General features: G+C 36.0%; 3 protein-coding genes and 1 pseudogene across 11 annotated transcripts; 3 read left to right on the forward strand and 1 right to left on the reverse strand.

Moving 5' to 3' along the window:
- The first annotated feature begins 1,798 nt into the window (after positions 1-1,798).
- Positions 1,799-8,739, forward strand: LOC140971309 (AUGMIN subunit 8). Of its 9 annotated transcripts, XM_073433518.1 has the most exons (9): positions 1,799-2,007; positions 2,104-2,252; positions 2,833-2,891; positions 3,431-4,841; positions 5,207-5,326; positions 6,163-6,279; positions 6,347-6,436; positions 7,468-7,575; positions 8,051-8,739. In XM_073433518.1, the coding sequence occupies exons 4-9, from the start codon at positions 3,570-3,572 to the stop codon at positions 8,102-8,104; spliced, it is 1,761 nt and encodes a 586-aa protein (XP_073289619.1). In that variant the 5' UTR covers positions 1,799-2,007; positions 2,104-2,252; positions 2,833-2,891; positions 3,431-3,569; the 3' UTR covers positions 8,105-8,739. The 9 variants fall into 9 exon arrangements, 8 of the variants coding, with proteins under 8 accessions (XP_073289619.1, XP_073289617.1, XP_073289620.1 ...); XM_073433516.1 differs by lacking the exon at positions 2,104-2,252; XM_073433519.1 differs by lacking the exon at positions 1,799-2,007 and having other exon boundaries at positions 2,064-2,252.
- A 1,746-nt stretch (positions 8,740-10,485) lies between these two features.
- LOC140971308 (heat shock 70 kDa protein) lies at positions 10,486-12,708 on the forward strand. Its single transcript, XM_073433513.1, has one exon. It carries the CDS (start codon positions 10,690-10,692, stop codon positions 12,625-12,627), a length of 1,938 nt encoding a protein of 645 aa, XP_073289614.1. The 5' UTR covers positions 10,486-10,689; the 3' UTR covers positions 12,628-12,708.
- Positions 12,709-14,224: 1,516 nt separating this feature from the next.
- Positions 14,225-19,893, forward strand: LOC140971306 (eukaryotic translation initiation factor-like). Its single transcript, XM_073433509.1, has 9 exons — positions 14,225-14,565; positions 15,211-15,282; positions 15,721-15,816; positions 15,891-16,100; positions 17,020-17,111; positions 17,463-17,550; positions 17,690-18,040; positions 18,164-18,406; positions 18,486-19,893. The coding sequence occupies exons 1-9, from the start codon at positions 14,401-14,403 to the stop codon at positions 19,506-19,508; spliced, it is 2,340 nt and encodes a 779-aa protein (XP_073289610.1). The 5' UTR covers positions 14,225-14,400; the 3' UTR covers positions 19,509-19,893.
- A 372-nt stretch (positions 19,894-20,265) lies between these two features.
- On the reverse strand, positions 20,266-21,053 carry LOC140971312 (F-box protein SKIP1-like; annotated as a pseudogene).
- Positions 21,054-22,321: the final 1,268 nt, after the last annotated feature.

Consider the following 22,321-nt stretch of genomic DNA (forward strand, 5'->3'; position numbering starts at 1 on the left):
CACTTTACTCTTCAACCTTTTATTAAGCAATTAAAATATATCATACATGCTTTAGACTTTTAGCCACTCAACTTTATGGTTAAATTAATTAATTAAATTTTTTCACGTTATATATATATATATATAATATCCTCGAAAAACATTAATTTGCCTACTATGAACTATGATGTTTGGTCGATATTGGATACAACTCAAATAAAAAAGTTTAACCAAATCATCAAGAAATGTTCGAGTTGATAGAGTAGGTGAACATTTAATCTGTAATTATGAGTTCAATTTTCTCTACCAACATCTTCTCGGTTGAGTATGTTCAAGGGAGTATCCAGAAATTTTTCATCAGGTGGGCAAATTTTGTCTCGAAGAAACGTCTTGACTTGACGAGTTATATCCCTAAAACTTGTCTTATCTTTGGTGTAAGGTGGTAATGGTGTGAAAAGGAGTACATGTAAAAAATTAAAAAAAAAATTGTGTAATTAAGAAGATAACTTATATTCCAACTAATTCTACTATCAATTGTTGTTTTACTTTTGGTTTCATAATCATGTGCAAATTAAAACATATTTTTAAATCAAAATAAAAATAGTATAATTTTATTTTTTTGCCAAAAAAAACTTGAAAACATATAATAAATTCACAAAATAAAATCTCAAAATTTTTTAAAAATATTTTTTTTGTTCAAATCATCAGCTGATATGATCAGTCGTGAAAATAATCCAATCATTCCAATAATAGAAATAAATCATGGCAGTGATTAAATGATGTGTCTGAAAATCTTAAAAATATGGTAAAATATGAAAGGTTCGATAATTATTTTGCAGGTAAAATAATCAACTGAAATATAAACATAGACAATGTTTATGTTTTGTGCTAATATTTCTATTTATCATCTTTTTCTAATATATATGCTACCAAATATGATTATTTATCTATTAATGGTTTGTGAAATAAATAAATAAAACAACCCCCTCTCCAAAATTAATTAAAATAAAATAAAAATAGATATGAAATGTCATTTTCCAGTTTATTCTCGAAGCTTGAATATTAATCATGCAGTTTTTGACATATTCAAGTCAACTTATAATTTACAACTTTGCTACTATTATTCTTTGATATTCAAATAAACTATTGACGACTATAATTTACTTTGTCTGTTTTCGATACTTTTCAAATAGTAATTAATTTGCTTTACAATGTCTTTGGAAAGCGATCAAGAGAAATTAAATCATGATATTTGGATTAATATAAATTTTAAAATATTTAAATTGTTCAATTACTATCGATTATTTCTTTTGATAAAATGAAAAAATATATTTATTAGATACAATAACTGTCGTTATTGGGAGAACGATCGAATCTTGATGTTTGAGCTGTCATACATTTTAAAAGATTTAGGTTGTATCACTTACTATCATTTTTAGTAAAGCGACAAACGTTTGATCCTACAATTGAAATCTAAGCCGATGTCACGAGTTCGATTCTCATTGATTGTAAGGAATATAATTATTGAGATGTAGATTGTTAGAGTGCAATAATTATTCTTGATGAGAGATCGATTGAACCGCTGTACTTTGACTGCTATACAATTTAAAATATTTGAATTGTATAATTATCATCAACTAAAATCTTGCGTAAAACAAGAAGCGCTCATTCTACAAAACATCATATATTTAGTCAGTTGTTACACAAATTTCATAATTTTTTTTAATAAAACTCATAATTTTAACATTAGACAAAAAAAATTAACTTAGTTGTCTCAATTAAATATATAATAAACAATAATGTGGCGCGAACTCAACCGCCGTCTCCACGATCGCTCTCTCAAAACGTGCCGCAGCACAAACTCTCGTTTTGAATTTTTCTCCTTGCAATTTATTTTATTTATTTTCGTATTATAATATAATTTGTTTAATCCATTTTTAATATATTGTGAAAAAACTTGGGTTGATTTATGGTTTACGAAATTTTCGAACTTTCTTGATCACTGATCTTCGTCGCCGGAAAACTCAGGTACGTTCATCATATATATTATTATAATGTTTTTGGTTTAATTTTCATGAAAATTTGCGATTTTATAAGAATATAATTGATTTTCTCGGCGTGCAGCACTGGTTTGAATTCGGATCGTTGCGTATGATGTACTTTGGATTGTTGACTTATAAATTTTTTCGAGTAGAAATGTGAGAAAATTCTGTTGGAATATTAAATTCCGCTTACAGGCTTGCAGGATTTCGGAGAATCTGAATAAATCTTACGTAATTCACCGACTTCGATTATGATAATGATTGCTATTTATTTTTATTATTAAGTTTGTGAATGTTATTTTACGAAGATTATACTTGAAATCTACAGATGCTTGAAAAGCTCAGTAAAAAATAAAGAGAGATGAAGGCAGATAATCAGTACATGGAATCGTTAACGCAAAAAATTTTCTGCCTTTATTCGCCGACATTTATGTATATAACAGAACATATTTTTTCACCTAATGATGCTTGATTCATGTTTATTAGTGGCTAATAGTGATTAAATTGTTAATCTTTTTTTGTTGGTATGTGTAATAATGGTACAGTAAGTTCATGGGGAAGGACAACGAGCTCTAATTGCACGTGGCCTTCTTGTCTGGGTTTCTGGGTATCTGTAGTTAATCTGAACCGTTTTTCCACTCGGCTTGTTTTTAATATTTCCTGAACATTCATTTTGATTTAACTATGGCTTCTCAGGAATTCATTTTTGCTTTAATGTAATTATGAAAAAGTAAGACGTATTCACGCAACTAATCTGGCAATGCTGTTGACAGAGTGGTTAAAGATATCATTTTCACTAAATTCCTTTCAGGAAAAGTTGGTTGTGGGAAGGACGAACGCACAGAGGGGCAGAGAACTCTATTATTAAATGTGAGTTTCTTTACTGAATGTGTGCGTGTTGCGTGTGTATGTGCCTGTGAGTTGTTGTAAACGCAGTTCCAATTCAACCAACCATGGCATTCCCGTGAGGGGGGAGGGGACAAAAGGCTGGGGACCATGAACAAAGGGAAATAAAATATAAATGGCAAGAGTGAAAGAAAGAGAGGGCTTTCTTATCCTACCTACACCCTCCCATTTTCTATACTACTTTTCTGCCCCCATTCTTCTCCCACTCTTCCACAATTCACGGAGGGGATGGCTAAAGTTACTGTATTTTCTTCTTATATTGTGATTTTTACTTCCACCCCTTTTTTCATTTCATTTGGTATCCTCTTAATACTGTTGCTTTGGTCTGCGATCTGTCTGGATTTGGGCCATGTTGGATGGTTCTAAAAGCTTTGTTGATTGAAATTTTCTAGTTCAGCTTCATTGAGATCTGGGTGTCTGTAAAGATATATTCTTTTGTGCATCTTTTCCTTTTTATCATTCATGATTCCTTTCTTTTCTAATTTTCCCATCTGTGGTGGCAGATTTTCAGTTTGGGGAAGGAGATCCTGTATTGCGATTGGTGCAAGTAAGAATTGATTAACTGGGTTAAGTTAAAGCCTATTGAAAATATGTTTATAGTGGTGAATAGTGTATGAAACGGGACATCAATGTGGTGCATTTATGGATGTATGTGAATCAGAAGCACTGCAGACACAATCTACAACAGAGACATCGAGACAACCACCAGTTCCTGCTGATCACAAGAATAAAACCACCCATCTCTCTCGAACCAGAGAAGTTAGTTCTAGGTATAGGTCACCTACACTCTCTGCAGCCAATGGACCAAAACGCTGCCCTTCACCTAATACCAGTAGAACATCACCAACCTCAACTGTATTGGCACCAAAAAGAGCTATTTCAGCTGAAAGAAAACGCCCCTCTAGACCATCATCACCACCCAGTCCAACTCCATCAACACCAATGCAGGATACATCTGCAGAAATGCTATTGGCGTCAAAAAAAGTAGTGGGCAGTAGATTGCCAGAGTCTTTATGGCCATCTACAATGCGGAGTCTCAGTGTTTCTTTTCAATCTGATACAGTCTCTGTTCCTACTAGCAAGAAAGAAAAGCCAGTATCTCATACTCTCACCGATCGTACTCTGAGACCATCATCTAATATAACTCGTAGACAAGCTGAAACAACACCTGCTTCAAGAAAGCCCGCACCGGAGAGGAAGAGCAGTCCAATGAAAGGAAAGAATTATGATAAATCCGAGAACTCTAAACCCGTTGATACCCTACATACTCGCATAGTCGATCAGCATCGATGGCCTAGCAGAATCGGTGGAAAAGTGTCTTCCGGTACTTTGAATAGAAGCATTGATCTGCCGGATAGAATTAACAGAAATTCATCTTTACCCCATTCAGGTACGGGTGTGACTTCCCTTCGGAGGTTATCTTTGGATGGGGCAAGCAAACCTTTACAAAAATCTTCCAGTGATTTGTTAATGCTATTATGCAGTGATGATAGTGGAAATAGATGTTCAATTGATGCCAGTTCCCTGAGTAAACAAAAGTTCGGCTCTTCAAGCTCATCAGATAGAACACTATTGTTGAATTCAGCAACTAAAGCTCAGTCAGTGACAAATCCTAGGTCACGCCCTCCATCCCCCTCGCCCTCTTTTAGAGGGGTTAGTCCATCTAGAACTAAGGGTACCAATCCTTCTAGGGCACCAAGTCCTTCTCAGGCTAGACCATCCAGCCCATCCAGACAACCTCAGAGTTCTGCTTCTGTTCTTAGTTTCATGGTCGATGTTAAGAAAGGAAAGAAAGCTGCAAATCACATTGAAGATGTTCATCAGTTGCGCTTGTTATATAATAGACACTTGCAATGGCGATATGCAAACGCCCGAACTGATGCTGCATTGCATTCTCAAAAAGTAAAAGCAGAGGTTTGAGACTATCAACTGAAACTTTAGCGTGCCTCATATAATATCTTATTTTGATATTTTCTAATATCCATTTTTAAGTTAAAATTTTTATTCTTCTCTTTATGTGCAATTACTGAAGTGTTGATTGTGACATTATATGCACAAGATTTCTTATCTCCTGTGTTGTGACATTTTATGTACAAGATTTCTTTTCTCCTCATAAGCATATTTTATTGCTAATTCCTTTTCTCTTAGATATTAGCTATAAATCTGAAATTTATGAGCTAAATTAAATTGTGATGGCGGATGTGTTGTTTTTTCCTTCTTCTTTAAATCAAACACATTTTTATCCATTTATACGCACATGAGTTGATTTGATGATTCAGGATATGCTGTATAGTGTGTGGAGGACAACTGTAGATATGCTAGACTCGGTAGTAGCGAAAAGGATTGATCTCCAGCAGCTGAACCTCCAGTTGAAGATTTACTCAGTTTTGAACAATAATGTAATCAATCTCTACTTCTTAAGATGCTTGACTGCTTACAAGTTAACCTATTCTGCTTTAGCCTTTACCGGACATTTTCTTAATCAATGTAGTTTGCTTTCAAATGCCTCTTGCTCTTTATGGATTAGTTTCTAGAAGCACAATATATATACCTCAAGCTTTATCTGCAAAATCATATTGAGTTACAAATACGACAAATTTCCTAGAGCAAGATAATTTATTTTTGACAGTGATGGAAGGACGAGAAAAATTAATTTGGGACATGTGACTTTAACCCTCTGTACTGTAGTGAAATTGCTATTTGGTGACATCTTTGGGCTTTCTTCAAGCATAATATCAGTTCTAATGACTGTTGTATGTTTATTAATTTCAAAGCATCTCTGCATCATTCAACTAGGGATTTCCTGTGGGTTTTTCGTTTGGGTCACATGATGTTATTACATAGAACTATGGTCTGACAGAGACGAGTTTCATTGATAAGAAATATCTCATGGAGTGGATGGAGGAGAGAAATTTCCGATAACGATGGATTGTAAAGTTTGTAAAATGAGATTGTCAGTTATTTCAGTGGCTGCAACAGATGATCATGCAGATAATTACAAGCTTATCCTTAACAGCTAGGCCGATGATAAATGCACACATGATCATATTATATATTGTCAGCATTTTAATACACGCCTCTGTTCACATTAACCAGCAAATTTTTCCAATTGGTTGTATTTTTTTATTGTGGTATTCCTACAATATGCATACAGCTGCATTTTGTTTGGCCTCATGACCAGTATTTGTAGTACACTGTCCGCTTCTAAGTTCACTAACTGAAATTTAACTCTCAGCTGACTGGTCTTAATGAGTGGGCTTCAGTTGAAAGAGATCATACTAATTCATTGACCGCAGCCATCCAAGATCTGCACTCTAGCACCATCCGCATTCCAGTAACTGGAGGAGCAAAGGTATCCAGCTTAGTCCTTGATGCTAAATTTAATGATGGCCAACTTTAATTAATCAGATATTTTCTAGGGAGATATTGAGACCATGAAAGCAGCTGTATGCTCTGCTGTGGACGTAATGCAGGCGATGGGATCTTCATTATGTTCCATACTTCCAAAGGTCCGAGAAATCTGCTTTTGTATCCATCACATTCCACCGTTTGCTAACACGAGGGGGAGAATGTTATTGCATGCTATTCCTTTAGCTTACTCCGCAAAACCAATCGGTTGGTCTACCATAAGTTGAATTTATGACAACAAATAGTAAAGTTCAAGCTTGTATCTTCTATCAGAGGGCACATTTTCTAGATGGGCAACTGAGGGACCTTATCAGAAATGATATATCAATTAATTTGAGTTACGCTAAGCTAATATAATGAAGCTACCAACTTTAGAAGGATAGCGAGCTGGATAGGGATAGAAAATTTTTTGCCTTGCAAATTATTACACACTTCTCTCTTTTGGCTCGAACGCTCTTTCTGTGACAAAATGTTTCAACACATGGCTACCTAAATATTAAAAGAGTTGAAACTTTAGAAGAAAGTGTTTCAACATTGTAACCTTAAGTTATTTATGCACAATAATATTGACGCTAGAATTACCTCAATGTCTTTAATTTTGGGGCATATAGTCCTTATGGTATCTATCACCTTGTTATTAAATACCATACTAGGGTTATGAACGAAATAACACATAAGTTGGTTGTTTAAATGTTACAGTCACCCCTGAACATAAATGTGGTTAGGTTTTTGGTAAAGAGACAGCGTCAGCAGTTTTTCGTAGAATTGTTTTTCTAGCTGGTTAAATGGAGGTTGAGAATATGAGAATTCAATCACCTGGTTGGCGTACCCTATTAATTACTTTTATGTTACTATTTGGTTTCACGGGTGTTTTTTTACATCATAATTTTTCTATTAGTCGAAAGTATTCTTGTTTTCATTGGCTTCTGGGATATGTATTATTTTAATCTCTTGCGTTGTCGATAAATAGAAGTGAAAGTGTTGTTGAGTCCTTGCCTCCCAGTTTACACACACTTGTATTCTCTTAACATTAATTTGATTTTTAGTTGATTATATCTATTATAACTTTCATTGCACTTATGTGTGGCATATTCAAGATCAACAACCTTTAAGACTTCAATTGCATGTATAGGTGGAGGGGATGAATCACTTGGTTTCTGAACTTGCTGATATAGCAGCACAAGAAAGAGCTTTGCTTGATGAATATGAATCGCTTATGGGCTCTTCCGCTGCATTTCAGGTGAGGACAAATAAACTTTTGTGAGGTATCAAATTTTGTTTTGTTCTTTTGCCATTCCTCTTATTGGCTTCATTGCGAGTGTGTGTGACAAGACTGAAGAGTATTAATGGAGACTTGTGCGAAGTTTGGAGTGCCATGTGATAATTGTTCTGAAGTTGATTTTTCTTCCTTGTTAGCAACTCAGAGCTTCTCTCTGATGTAAGATAAAATGTTAGAAAGCTTATGTTTTCTCATTTTTTCAACTGTCGAGGTTGAATTTCATCCTTTGAGCTCACTTCCGGCTGAGCAGCCGTGTGCCAGTTTCCCACTATTGATTTTATGGCAATAAGAATATTAAGGATAATGATAAGAAATCTCAGATGTTCAGCAAACAGACATCATGAAAGGCTTTGTCCCTTCTTCCTATAAAGTTTATATTTGTGATGCACTCCAGTAATTTTTGCACTAATTGATGAGCTTGACTGTGCCTGGGCAGGTAGAAGAGCACAGCCTTAGGACTCATATACTGCAGATGAAACATAAGCTATGAGAAATGGTGCATCGGTGTTTTTTTGGTATCAAGAATCGGGATCGGATCATGTGGGGAAAAGCTCCCCGTCAAATGGAAAATATCAAATTTTATGTGAGTTCTACATAATTTTAATGTAGGATTATCAAGAAATACTAATCTACCCAGCTCGTCAAAATTCTTGAAACGTCCTTGATTTAGATCATTCAAGATTTTGAAGAAACACTGGTTATACTCGTTAAAATTCTTGGTACATTTCACATTCGAGAAAACTTTAAGTTCTCGGACTCCTCCAGATTAAGATCATTCAAGAATTTTTCCGAACAAGATTCTAACAATTTCAGCTGTGTCCTGGATGATTAGCACGGATGAGATAGCAAGTTAGTTTACTTGGCTGCCTTCTAATGATATTGCAGCTTAGGCTTTGCCACTAGGCCTGATTCGACTACAATGACCGCTAATTTGTGTGTATAGCTGATATGTTCGTTTTATTCATTTTTTTTATTGTTAGTTTTTATTAGGTTTGGTTTGAGTTTGTGATCTTTTCTTGTTTCTTTCATCCACAGGCTCAAGCTTCAATTATTTCCTCTTCATGTATTTATTTTGTAAAACTAATCTCAATGGAAATGTAAAAGAAAGAGTTGACTCATAGTCAACATCCTTGTCTTGGTTAGACACGGACAATTTTCTTGTTTTCCAGGTTATGGTCATTCATTAAGTATGAATTTTGTCTCAGGTCATTCTCCAATGACATATGAGTAAAAAATAGTGGGCATCTCGATGTCCAGGTTAACGAGACTCTACGGGCAGAGTATTATCTTCACGTAGATCCAATTGTCAAAACAGGTGAGATTCAAGCTTCACCTTGTTTTAAAAAAATGAGTTAATGGCAGCCTCAAGATAGCGAGAACTCAACCTTAATTGCATCTGCGTTCATAAAATGGAAAGCAGTCTTTTCAAATTAGATAGATTCAGTGATAGGGACCTTTCCAAGAGAGGTGGCTCTCATCGATCTTTGGGGGGTGACATTTTTTTCAGAGAAGTATTTTATGTATATTTTCGATTTAGAAGATTTTAACATCTACGTGTGTGTTATGTATACTATATTATAAAATATGATATCATAGAGTGATGAAGTTTCGTATCAAACGAAATAACCATATTCCATACAACCTCTTACAGAATATAATTATAAAATGTTATTTGAAAAAGAGATATATAAAATATTATTTGAAAATTAAAAAACTGTAATGTTGATCTTATATATTTGTTATTTTGGTATTTTATTTGTTTAATTTCAGTCTTAATCCTTTATCTTTTTTTTTTCTTTTTAATTTTAGTCATTTTTTTAACGTCACGCTGACTTGACCTCAACAAGATATTGATTTGATATCGACAAGACGTTCATGTGTACAGTGCACATATTAGCACTTCCAATTAAAAATGATAAAATTTCCAAAATTTGAATAAATAATTGCATAGAGACATATACATAACGAAAATTACAATTTCCTATTTAAAAAATAAAATATATTCTCTTGCTGAAATACGTAAATAATTACCCTAACCAATTAATATAGTTACCCTGACTTACGGTAAATCTTACCAAATATCAATTATCCTGTTTAAAATATTCAATTATTTTACATAAAAACAATTATACTAAGTATATGACTTATAACTCATATGAATATCTTAAATTTGAGACGGAGTTTGAATTTCGAGACCCAATTATAACAATTCTTCTCCAACACCAACCCATAATGCATACAAAATATACTAACACATATATTTTTAAAAATTTTTAAGATGTAATAACTAATTTCGGTACGCCATAATTTTCACAAAATACTCTTTCCACACCACCCAAATCGAATGGAAAAAACAATTATAACATAATTACTTATTTTAATAAAAAATTATAATATAGAAAATTACAATTCATATAAAAATTCAATAAAATTGCCCACCCACACCACACCTGCAAAAACTATCAGAACAACCTATGTAATTTACAATCTAATTTGTCATTTCCAAGAAATAAAAAATGTTTATACGATATATATATATATATATAATATAATATAAACATTCCATTTATTTTCTAAAGAATTATGATAACGGCCATTGATTTATGCTTTATTTAGACCAAAATATAAAGTTTGGGATGAGTTCTCCAATTCGATGTATCAAAATCTAACTCGTGGCCAGACGCCCAGACGTATGAACGAATGCAGCCAGGTGTCGTGGATACCTTCTACCAATTCGACATCTCAGCAATCATCAATACGTCCTCGTTTCATTCCGACTCCGTCTACCGCCACAACTCCTCATTTTCCAATAATCTCCTCCTTTCATCCCACTGTACTTCACTACACTCAGGGGCACTTTTGGAACGGTAACAATTCCACTGTCCTCCAGAATTCTCCACCTCCTTCAAGTTTATCTCTACTGCTTTCTTATATCTAAATATATACACGTGTATATATATATATATATATATATGCATATCAGATTATTTGAGTGTTCACTCATAGTTAAAAAGTTTCTTGGATTCGCTCTTCATTAAGTGAAGCACTTTAAGTCTGTGTTCTTGTAGTTTAGTAATGGCTGCTAAGGATAATAAAGCCATTGGCATAGACCTCGGCACAACTTACAGTTGTGTGGGAGTATGGGTAAACGACCGCGTGGAAATCATCCCAAACGATCAAGGCAACAGGACGACACCTTCCTACGTCGCTTTCACAGACACCGAGCGGCTGATCGGCGACGCGGCCAAGAATCAGGTGGCCATGAACCCGCACAACACTGTTTTCGACGCTAAGCGTCTCATCGGACGTCGAGTCAGCGACCCGTCGGTGCAGAACGATATGAAGCTCTGGCCTTTTAAGGTGATTGCAGGGCCTGGGGAGAAGCCCGTGATTCTTGTTGCGTATAAGGGGGAGGAGAAGAAATTTTCTGCCGAGGAGATTTCGTCTATGGTGCTGATAAAGATGAAGGAGACCGCCGAATCCTTCCTGGGGTATCAGATAAAGAACGCGGTCGTCACTGTTCCCGCGTATTTCAATGATTCTCAAAGGCAGGCGACGAAGGATGCTGGGTCGATAGCAGGTCTGAATGTGCTGAGGATCATCAATGAGCCTACGGCTGCTGCTATAGCGTACGGCTTGGACAAGAAGGCGTCGAGGGTGGGCGAGCAGAATATACTTGTTTTTGATCTGGGAGGCGGGACTTTTGATGTTTCTTTGCTGACTATTGAGGAAGGGATCTTTGAGGTGAAAGCTACTGCGGGGGACACTCATTTGGGAGGGGAGGATTTTGATAACAGGCTAGTGAATCATTTTGTTGCGGAGTTTAGGAGGAAGAATAAGAAGGATATTAGTGGGAATGCAAGGGCGTTGAGAAGATTGAGGACTGCGTGCGAGAGGGCGAAGAGGACTTTATCTTCGACTACACAGACAACAATCGAGGTCGATTCTTTGTTCGAAGGAATCGATTTTTATGCGACGATTACGAGGGCGAGGTTCGAGGAATTGTGTATGGATCTGTTCTTGAAGTGTATGGAGCCTGTGGAGAAGTGTTTGAGGGATGCCAAGATTGATAAGTCTCAAGTTCATGAGGTTGTGTTGGTGGGTGGATCGACTAGGATTCCGAAAGTTCAGCAACTGTTGCAGGATTTCTTCAATGGGAAGGAGCTTTGCAAGAGTATTAATCCCGACGAGGCGGTGGCATATGGGGCGGCCGTGCAGGCTGCGATATTGACCGGAGAAGGCGATGAGAAGGTTCAAGAACTGTTGCTGCTTGATGTGGCGCCGTTGAGCCTCGGACTTGAAACTGCTGGTGGGGTGATGACTGTTTTGATCCCAAGAAACACCACAATTCCCACCAAGAAAGAGCAGATTTTCTCGACTTATTCGGATAATCAACCCGGTGTTCTGATCCAAGTGTATGAAGGTGAAAGGGCAAGGACTAGAGACAACAATCTTCTTGGAAAATTCGAGCTAACCGGCATCCCTCCGGCGCCTAGAGGTGTTCCACAGATCAATGTGACATTCGACATCGATGCCAATGGTATACTAAATGTGACAGCAGAGGATAAAACAGCGGGCGTGAAGAACAAGATCACGATCACGAATGACAAGGGTAGGCTCAGTAAGGAGGAGATAGAGAAAATGGTGCAGGATGCAGAGCGGTACAAGGGGGAGGACGAGGACGTGAAGAAGAAAGTTGAGGCCAAGAACTCGCTCGAGAATTATGCCTATAACATGAGAAACACGGTGAGGGACGAGAAGTTCGCATCGAAATTGAGCTCCGGCGACAAGGATACGATCGAGAAGGCAGTGGAGGAAACGATAGAGTGGTTGGATAGGAATCAGTTGGCCGAGGTCGAAGAGCTCGAGCACAAGTTGAAGGAATTGGAGAATGTTTGCAATCCCATCATTTCTAGGATGTATCAAGGCGGTGGGGATGTTCCCATGGATGAGGACATGCCGGGAGGTGGCAGCGGCGCCGCCGCCGGACCGAAGATAGAAGAGGTAGATTGAACCCTCTTTTGATCTTGAAGATGGTTCTAAGTTCCGAGTGATGGTTTCTTGGTATAGTTTTGTTGAGTTAGTGTTGGTTGAGATCGTGTTTCTTTTGTATCTCGCGGTCCGGTTGATGTAGTAAGTGCTAGTGCGACACTAATTAAATAAAAGAATAATAATAGACAATATTTGTCAAAATATATTTCCATATAAGAGCGAGAATGTGGAGCAAGATTAAAATCTTTAATGGTGGTAAAAACAGTGCCAAAGTCTATTCACTAACAATAATAAAATAATAATAATTTTCTCGAAAAATAATAAAATAAGAATATTAACAAAAGGAAATAAAATAATAATATATGATCCATATATTGCGATCACAATGGTCGGTATGTGTATAATTTTACAATTCAATCCTAGATCAAGAATACTTGAGAAATTGTAGTAAAAAGTTAGAGTGAGTTTTTTGTGAGATGGTCTTACGAATCTTTATCCGTGAGACGGGTCAATTCTACCGATATTCACAATAAAAAATAATAATTTTTCATGGATAACTCAAATAAGAGATCTGTCTTATAAAATACGATCTATGAGATCGTCTCACACAAGTTTTGTCAAAAAGTTATGTGAATATATTTAAATTGAACTCTTTTTAAAATTTTTAAAATTTAAAAAAAGTTTACTACCAAAAAATTTAAAAATCAACTATCTATTTCTATTTATTAAGCAGGCAGAAGCATGTAGAAAATTGTCATGAAATGTTATTTATAACATTATATAATGATGCTATTTTCAATTATTCGTTGTAATCAGAAATCAATTTCTTCTAATAAAAAAACTAATTCAATTCATTATTTGATTCACATTTAAGTTATCATTCAAACATTTTCTAAAATATTATCTAAATGAACCACGTGTGTACATTATTCACTAATATATATTTTTTGTTAGAACGTTTGCGACAACCATTAATAGGTAAATAGGTTTTGAAGAATAAGAATTATAACTAAATTAAAGACGAAATAAATAACATGTGTATTTCAAAAAACAAGTAGAATTTTCTTGTTAAAAGGGATTTAAAAAACTGTGCAATAAATAAATAAATATTTATATATTATTAAAAATATATCCAATAAATAAACTTCGATCTAAATTAAATGTTATTAGTTGCCTTATAGCTAAACTTACAGCTATTGCGGAGAGACTCTCATTGGTGCAGGATCATCACCTTTAACTTCATCAATTTTGCTCGGATTCTTTTCTGGCTGTGCAAACAATCACATGACCAGATGAAGACTTTAGCTATGTTGATACTTTTGCAATTAATATCCGACTACTTATGAATAATCATACTTCCATAATTTTGAGTCATGTGAAGCGATCAGCGAATAAAGTGACACATTCATTAGCTTCTTTTGCTATTTTTCCCCATTCTCGTTTGTGTGGATGCCAGGGATTTTTCTTCTTTACTTAGTAAATCTTATAATCTTGGACCTTGATATTATTTGAATAAAATTACAAATTTTATAGTAAAAAAATAAAAATAAAATATATTTACGTTCAAAGAAGGTTTTTGGTGTTAGGAGTATATATATGTACATACATCTGGCTATCGAGCGTCTTCTTCCTCTCCTTCTAACCATTAGAAAGAGGAAACCCTAATTCTCTTTCTCTCTATAAGGTAATCCTTATCCATCTCTCTTTCTATCTTTCCTGCGTAGATCAGAATTATCGCAAGAAAGCTTGTGGTTGATTGGACGGCGGATATTTTTTTCTGTTGGATTTGAAGTTATGCAGTCTGATCAGTCGGTGTTGAGCTTGAGACCAGGTGGTGGCACTCGCAGCGGTAGCAGAGTATTCGGCCCGCGCTTCGATTCATCAACGGCGGCCAATTCTGATCTCCCGCTTTTGCGTCCTCACGGTGGTACCCTTGCAACTTCACTCCCTCTCTTCAAGGTTGGATTTTATTTCAGATCCAGGTTTTTTATTTTTACCTGAATCTCTCTTCGAGATTCGCTAGTATTCTATTTACTTTTTTCAAATTTATCGATCATTGATGTGTTATGCTGCTTGTTTTTTGGGTTTATGTTCATCTGCCAAGCCAGTGGTATCGATGTGTGTTCTGTGAATTTTTGAGTTGTGCACTCCGTGAAGAAATCATTTGATGCGCGTGATTTAATTTCTGTGGGATTAAGTCGCACAGAATTTTTGCTATAGGAAAAACTAAGACATACTTTTGGGTAGTTAAGTGACGGGATTAAAGTTTTGTTTATAGAAAGTAAAGATCTTTACATGGATTATCCTGTTTTACAATCATGTGTGGTGACTAGGATGGGATTGAGGTCGATTTCTCATTCTTGGCACTTGATACTGCAGATAAAATGCAGGTAACTCAGTTTTATGCGAATCCGAGACAAAATCTACTTCTTTGAAACCTCGTGATACAGAATACTTGTGCAATAACTTTTGGTCGAATATATGTTATTATTCTGCTCAAATAGATTCCCAGTATCTTGGTGCTTTTTGATCTGTAATTAATTCTATAGGTAACTGTTTACCGATTATATGCAAGTGTTGAAACTCTGTTTAAATTTTTAATAGACAGGAGAGTCTCAATTTGATGGCCGTGAACGTGTCCAATATACTAAAGACCAGCTACTGCAGTTAAGGGAGGTAAGGTTTATTTATGATCTCCTCTCATGTCATGCTATCGTTTATGTGTATAACGGTATGCATTTTCTGGATTTCCTTTGCATGATTCTAGTATTCGACATCAGAGTATCACTTCAGAATCAATTCGATCAGTTATGTAACGAATTTTCTTGTATGTATATATTAATTAATAATTAATTTTACGGGTTTATTGGGCCATTTGAATATTGTTACGGATAAAAACTGTATAATTTGTCGAGTTTACATTAAAAGCTTGAACAATCATTAAATATGAGCATACATTTTTCTGTAGCAATTACTTCAAGTGTAACTCGACCTCTTCATTTGTTGATTTCTTTAATGATACCGTTTAAACCGTTATTTACTTGCTGTTTATATCTGGCTCTAGCAGTGACGTCGATCTTAATATCTTTCACGTTTTTTATTGCTTTTATGTAGGTGATAAACATTCCAGAAGATATTTTGAAAGTCAAACAAGAAGTTGATTCTGAATTTTTTGGTGCAGATCCAAGTTGGATTAGAGGAGAAAATAATGTAATTGAGTTTGTTTAGTTTCTCCTTTTTCATGTCTTGTGAATATAAATTAATGGAAATTGTCCTACATGCAGCTCCCAAATCAGGTTCAGAGTCGATATTCTGAGCCAGACAAACATGACTGGCGTGATCGTTCATTGCCCGCGGATGAGAGATCCTGGGAGGCAGCGAAAGAAAAAGACTTTGGCGGCCATTTTGACCCTAGGCAACAAGGCGTGAATCGGTATAAGCAAGATCAGCCTAACTCGCTGTTTCCAAAAGCACAAATTTCTTCCAACCAAGGGGTAATGTATTTTCATTAAAATTGCACCATCATTTATTCTCTCGCTGTTTTTGTTCCCTTTTTAAACTTGTTTGCCAAATAAGCTTTAGCATTTGTGCATTCACAAACAAGATAAGAGTGTGAACTAGCTAATCAATAATTATTTGGGTTTCTATGTTTATTTATCTTCTATGTTGTGCCAATCTGTGCGATTTGTCGTGTGTCTATTTTGTTCCTCTTCTGCTAGTTTGTGCTGGAGATGGATTGAAGTTTATTACATATATCTTGTTATGTCACTTAAGAGTTAAGACTGATAATAAGGTTTATGACATCGTTTCTCCTATGTTTTTTCTATTTTAGTTCGTCTGAACAATGCTTAATATTCACCTTAATATTTTATGTATATGACATTTGTGTCACTTTCGTTGTAAATGTTCTTGTTTATAACTGGGAATTAATTTTAGACTGCCCTCGGATGAATGAAGTTTGACTGAAAGCAATTGCTTGCGCCATTTTTTGGGTTCTTTAACCTTTTTCCAGTACTATTGACTAAATTGCTATCCAAAGGCTTAGTTATCTTTTTTCTTTTGTTTTTCACACTTCATTCTTGTTCTTGTCCATTTGTCGGTGTGGCAATCTTTAAAGTATTATACTTGTTCAAAGGTTCAACTTATTACGATATTATGTTCTAAGGGCTGTCCCTTTAAGCAAACACTATAAATTTCTCTGTTGATGATGTTTCTCTATTACTTGCTGGTCATACATAAAGTTTTGAACATGTGACTACGTCTGCTGGAAATGTTATTTGAGCCATTTCTATAATATTTGCCTATTAAACTGCGATCTTAGTTATATTGGAGAGTGTGTAAGCAGTCATATACCACCCTGCAGTCTATTGCTTCAAATTATTTTGTTTATTTCATGTATGGCTTATCAAACAGGTTGCACCTGCTCTTATCAAGGCTGAGGTACCATGGTCTGCTAGAAGGGGCAACCTTTCTGAAAAGGAACGTGTTTTAAAAACAGTGAAGGGGTAATTAATCTCCATTTTCACCTGCTGCACGTATTGCATGTAGAATACCTAGATTTTTTTAACTCGCTACATTCAATAATTCTCCGGATTGAAGTAATCCAGGTTCTGAATCATAAACCGGTATGATTACTTTGATGTGATCTTTGTACTTGTTGCTGTTGACATCAAGTTCCTTTAAAAATTTTGTGCAACATATAATATAATGAAATAGCAAAAAGTTCCTCTTTTATTTATTACTAGCTGATAATATATTTGTATATTTTCTGATAGATTTCTACTATAAATTCTAGTCTTTGAAGGCATTAACCTTGTTGTATTAAGAATTGCTGCTGATCCTCGTATATTTTGCAGCATCCTGAATAAGCTGACTCCTGAGAAATTTGATCTTCTGAAGGATCAATTGATCGACTCTGGGATTACTTCAGCTGATATTTTGAAGGTCCTAAATGTTTTGATATTAGTATTAGACTATGTTTTTTATGTACTTTTAATTTGCTGGTATAGTTTCTTTTAAGCATTATGTCTATTTTTGCGCCTTTTAATGCAAGCTTCTGATGTATTTCTTTTCTCGCTTTTAGGGAGTTATCTCCTTGATATTTGACAAAGCTGTGCTGGAACCAACATTTTGCCCTATGTATGCGTTGCTGTGTTCAAATCTAAACGAAAAGCTCCCTCCATTTCCATCGGATGTTCCTGGTGGGAAAGAAATTACTTTTAAGCGGGTTCTCTTGAATAACTGCCAGGATGCATTTGAAGGTTCTGACAAGTTGAGGGAAGAGCTTGCGCAGATAACTGCTCCTGAGCAAGAATCGGAACGAAGAGATAAAGAAAGGTTACTCAAACTGCGTACACTTGGAAACATCCGTCTAATTGGAGAACTTTTGAAGCAGAAGATGGTTCCTGAGAAAATAGTTCACCACATTGTTCAGGTTCAAACTCACACACATTATCTATCTGTTTGTCTGCTTGTATGTCTAGCAGTCTAATGAGTTTATCCATCCATCTTTTATTATTTAGAAGCTGGTATGATAGCAAGAAATTTTCTTGAGCAGGAACTGCTGGGACACGATACCAAGAGTTGTCCCGCGGAGGAGAATGTTGAGGCCATATGTCAGTTCTTCAACACCATTGGTAAACAGCTCAGTGACAACCAAAAATCAAAGCCCATCAATGATGTATATTTCAATCGCTTGAAGGAATTGTCAACAAATTCTCAGCTTGCCTCACGACTGAGATTCATGGTTCGCAATGTTTTAGATCTACGTGCCAATAATTGGGTTCCACGACGAGAAGAGGTGAGTAACAGTTTTTTACTGGCAGTTTTCATACCTTTCTTCTTAAGTTCTTAAGTGGTTTATTCTTTTGATTTACCAGGTGAAAGCCAAAAAAATTACCGAGATCCATTCAGAGGCTGAGAAAAATCTGGGGCTACGTCGAGGTGCTACTGCTAGTATTAGAAATAGTCGAGCTGTTGCTTCTGGGGATCAAGGATGTCTTTCTCCCACTGGACTCCCAACGAATCGCCCTGGTTCTGGTGGTATGATGCCTGGGATGCCGGGAATAGAAAATGGAAACTGGGAAGTTCCTAGGACTCGATCTACGCCAAGAGGTGATGGCTCATCCATTCAGACTGCTGGGCGTGTTCAGCCGCCAATCGGGAAATCCCCTTCAGTGAACCAGCGGCTTTTACCTCAAGGTACCGGAGGTTTCACCGGTAGCAAAAGTAGTGCCCTCGTGCAGGGCAGTGGTGCATCTCCTACTCGCCCATCTAGCTATGGAGGATATGGTATGAACCCTGGATCTCATGTGATTGCTCCACACAGACTGGCTCCAATTGCTCCATCTGTGGCTTCAGTTACTGACAAACCAATGGCTCCATTTGCCAAATCAAAAGATGCGCTCAAGAAAGAAACATTTGGTCTTTTGGAGGAATACTTTAGTATCGGACATTTGGACGAGGCACTTCAATGTGTACAAGAATTGAAATCTCCTTCTTATCATCCTGAAGTCGTCGAAACGGCCATCTCCCTTGGATTGGATAAAAACCCACCTTGCATGGAGCCAGTCTCCAAACTTTTGGAGTACCTGTACGCCAAAAATGTACTTACTGCAAAGGATATCAGTGTTGGATGCCTCCTCTACGCTGCTATACTGGATGATCTAGCCATCGATGTACCAAAAGCACCAGCCAATTTTGGTGAGATTATCGGGAAACTTGTTTTAGCAGGAGGATTAGACTTCAATGACGTGAAGGAGATTCTGACAAAGGTGAGTGATGATTTTTTCCAAAAAGCCATATTCGCTGCAACAATAAAGACTGTTAAATGTGGCCCTGCTGGCAACGACCTTTTGGATTCACAGTTCTCGGATGTTGCGGCTTGCGAGAGCTTATTTTAGAGCTCACTCAGTTGCTTGAAACTTTTTACCCCTCCTTGAGGCAATTTGTTTTTTCTCACCTCCGGTATGTGCTGATGTCTCATTAAAAGTTGAGCAATAAGTTGGAGGTGGAGCTATGAGGAACTGTATATTTAATTTTTCTTTTTGTTCAAGAGGCATAATAGTGAAAGAATTAGACCGTGTAAAAAGATTTTTGGTTGTTGAAAGTGGCAAATCATAGGCCATGGATGCTCTAGACTGATTGGTCCTTTAGCACCCAGTTGTTTTGTATTTGATTAGTTTTTTAAAATTTGTTATAAGTTTTGGCGACTTGTTAAATTTGTGGATCATGATATGCTACTAAGAACAATTTTATAAAGAATCTGATGGTATAATTTCATTGATTCTTCGGAAATTTCGAAGTGAAGTTCTGGGAGCCAATTGTTTTATATTTTTCAAAAATAAATTGCCATGTTTGTGGTAGGGGTTGGGAGATCTCTACTTGTGTATATAAATAAATCGCAAGGGGCAGGGTCTTGACTTTCTCGATAGTGCAGCCGAGTATGAATCTGCAAAGGTAAAGTAGGGTCTAGCACAAAATTTGATTAGAAATATTGTATATATATTAAATATTTCAAGTTTCCTGTACGAACTAGGTTCATGAGCCACTGCATCTTCGAATAACTATCTTTTCGAATGTTAGTTTCATCCTAGCATCAAAATCTTTATATTTAAAAAAAAAAAAAAGAAAAAGGAGAAGAAAGTAATCACAGCAGAAAACGCTTATCTACAAGGTCATTTCTCTTCGAAAACTGATCAAGTGAAATTGATGACACAAATCACACTAACTGAACAAACAGTATTCGACAGAAGCTGAGGTATAAATGGAATTATATTAAAAAAATTACATGCGTACGTTATGGGAATACACTGCACAAGTTTTCCGTCACATTGCGCCAGTAGCTCGGCAGTGACACAATGGATATCCTATCAAATTCTGAACACATCTGTTTGGAATCGCTCATCATACAAATTCCAATGACCATATCTTTCAGCATGAACAGTGGACCTTGGGATATAGAAGTTGGGCTTCTTCATATGTTCAAGTTCTTCAGATTAAATGTCAGATTTACAACATCCCGAATAGTCACATTTGCACATCCAGATAGATCAATGTATTCCAGATTTGCGGACCCTTCAGCAATCAAAGCAAGGCCTCTGGCTTTCAACTTTGAGAAGCAAAATTCAAGATGCAAAAGATGAGGCATAAATTTTGAGATGGCAGCAGCTTCTGAATCTCAGTCTTGCGAGCAGGCATTCAGATACCCTTTCGGGACTATTCCCATATGCTGGGAAGGGTCCAGCCAATTCATTGAATTACGTCTTAGAATTTTTATTTTGGAACAACGTGATCCTATCGTAGCCAAAGACTTGTGAGAATTCATGGCAATAGCTGACATCTAGTTCCTTGATCTTGGGGAATCCAGATGCTATTTCAGCCATAATTTCATATGTGACATGAGGACAGCTCCTGATAGAAAGAACTTCAAGATTCCGGCACCTGGAAAAAATTTAAGGACAAACAAGAATTTGATAAATGTGATCGGTATCTTTTTGGTAATTTTACATTTTTACGGGAAGAGCCACAATTGAAAGTTTTCAACCAACAAGATTGGTAATACTTCCCTGCGTATCATGCTAGGAAATGCTCTAAAATTTAGTTAAACCATGAACACAGAAGAAAAATGCTAGAAATTGAGAAAATCACCCAGCATCGACACTCACTCATGACAAGAAAGCGTTCTTCTGGCTTACTTTGAATCATAAAACTAAGAGAAAGTTAGCATAAAAGCAACAATTCATTAACCATTACTGTGAAAAGACTCGAGTAATCCAAAAAGACCAAGCGTCTTCATTTGCTCATAACAAACATTAGTTATGCTTAAAATTCAACTTAATAAAGCCTCGTCATCGCATAATTACCATGATGCTCAAAGGTAAAAGAGGATCTAAAAGGAAGAACGCAGTTAGAACTCATAAAGTTGCATTCTAATTTGCTCAACGGCGCTGCTACAGCCTACAAGCTATCACAAAAAATAAAGATTTGATGCATACTTTATCAGCCTTCTAATTACCATAAATATTCAAAATTGCAATACTTTTAAATCCAAACAAAAATTTCCCAATGTCGTCAACTCCTTTTCTTCTCTTGGACAATGTGAGCTATTGCATCACAATTGAGATCCAGCTTTATAATATCATTCTAGGTTTTCCATCTATCAGTGTAGCTCGTCCATTCACCATTTTAATGGGTTGGATGGCTCAGGGTACGTTTTTATTGCAATTTTGAATTTTTGCAAGTTATGCAATCCACAGCAGCCGATATGAATGAAATTTTGTAGATTACATCCACAATAAAAAGTACAAAAACTGTCGGCAGTATGCATTATTGTGGTAGGGACAAACGCATGCATCAAAGAATTCAACAAAATGCAGCGGGAGTATACATTCTATAATATTTGTGACGTGTTTGTTCTCATGTATTAAGAGAGTGTGTGTTCTATTTGGAAACACAGTGAGTGAGTTGTACACCACAAAATATTATAGTAGAAATTCTTTTCATCTTACCCGTGGTTTTTAGCCTAATAATTGTTAGGGGTTTTCCAGTTGCGGAATCGAAGCGAGCATCGAAAATTTTTGGCCTAATAATTGTTAGGGGCAAGTCAGTGGCGGAATCGAAGTGAGCATCGAAATTTTTTGTGTAAACAATTTAGAAATTATATTAATTTAACTTTAATAAGATGGTAAATATAGAATGATTATTTTTTATTATA

This window comes from Primulina huaijiensis, chromosome 2 (genome assembly GCF_012295235.1).
Source record: "Primulina huaijiensis isolate GDHJ02 chromosome 2, ASM1229523v2, whole genome shotgun sequence".
NCBI classification, from domain to species: Eukaryota; Viridiplantae; Streptophyta; class Magnoliopsida; order Lamiales; family Gesneriaceae; genus Primulina; species Primulina huaijiensis.

Coding starts and splice junctions, on each gene's coding strand:
- LOC140971309 (XM_073433514.1), top strand. CDS start 3,390: ATGATTCCTTTCTTTTCTAATTTTCCCATCTGTGGTGGCAGATTTTCA. Junction 3,475..3,588: donor CTGTATTGCGATTGGTGCAA/GTAAGAATTGAT, acceptor TATGTGAATCAG/AAGCACTGCAGACACAATCT. Junction 6,280..6,346: donor CAGTAACTGGAGGAGCAAAG/GTATCCAGCTTA, acceptor GATATTTTCTAG/GGAGATATTGAGACCATGAA.
- LOC140971308 (XM_073433513.1), top strand. CDS start 10,690: ATGGCTGCTAAGGATAATAAAGCCATTGGCATAGACCTCGGCACAACT.
- LOC140971306 (XM_073433509.1), top strand. CDS start 14,401: ATGCAGTCTGATCAGTCGGTGTTGAGCTTGAGACCAGGTGGTGGCACT. Junction 15,817..15,890: donor GGATTAGAGGAGAAAATAAT/GTAATTGAGTTT, acceptor TCCTACATGCAG/CTCCCAAATCAGGTTCAGAG. Junction 18,041..18,163: donor TAGTTCACCACATTGTTCAG/GTTCAAACTCAC, acceptor TTTCTTGAGCAG/GAACTGCTGGGACACGATAC.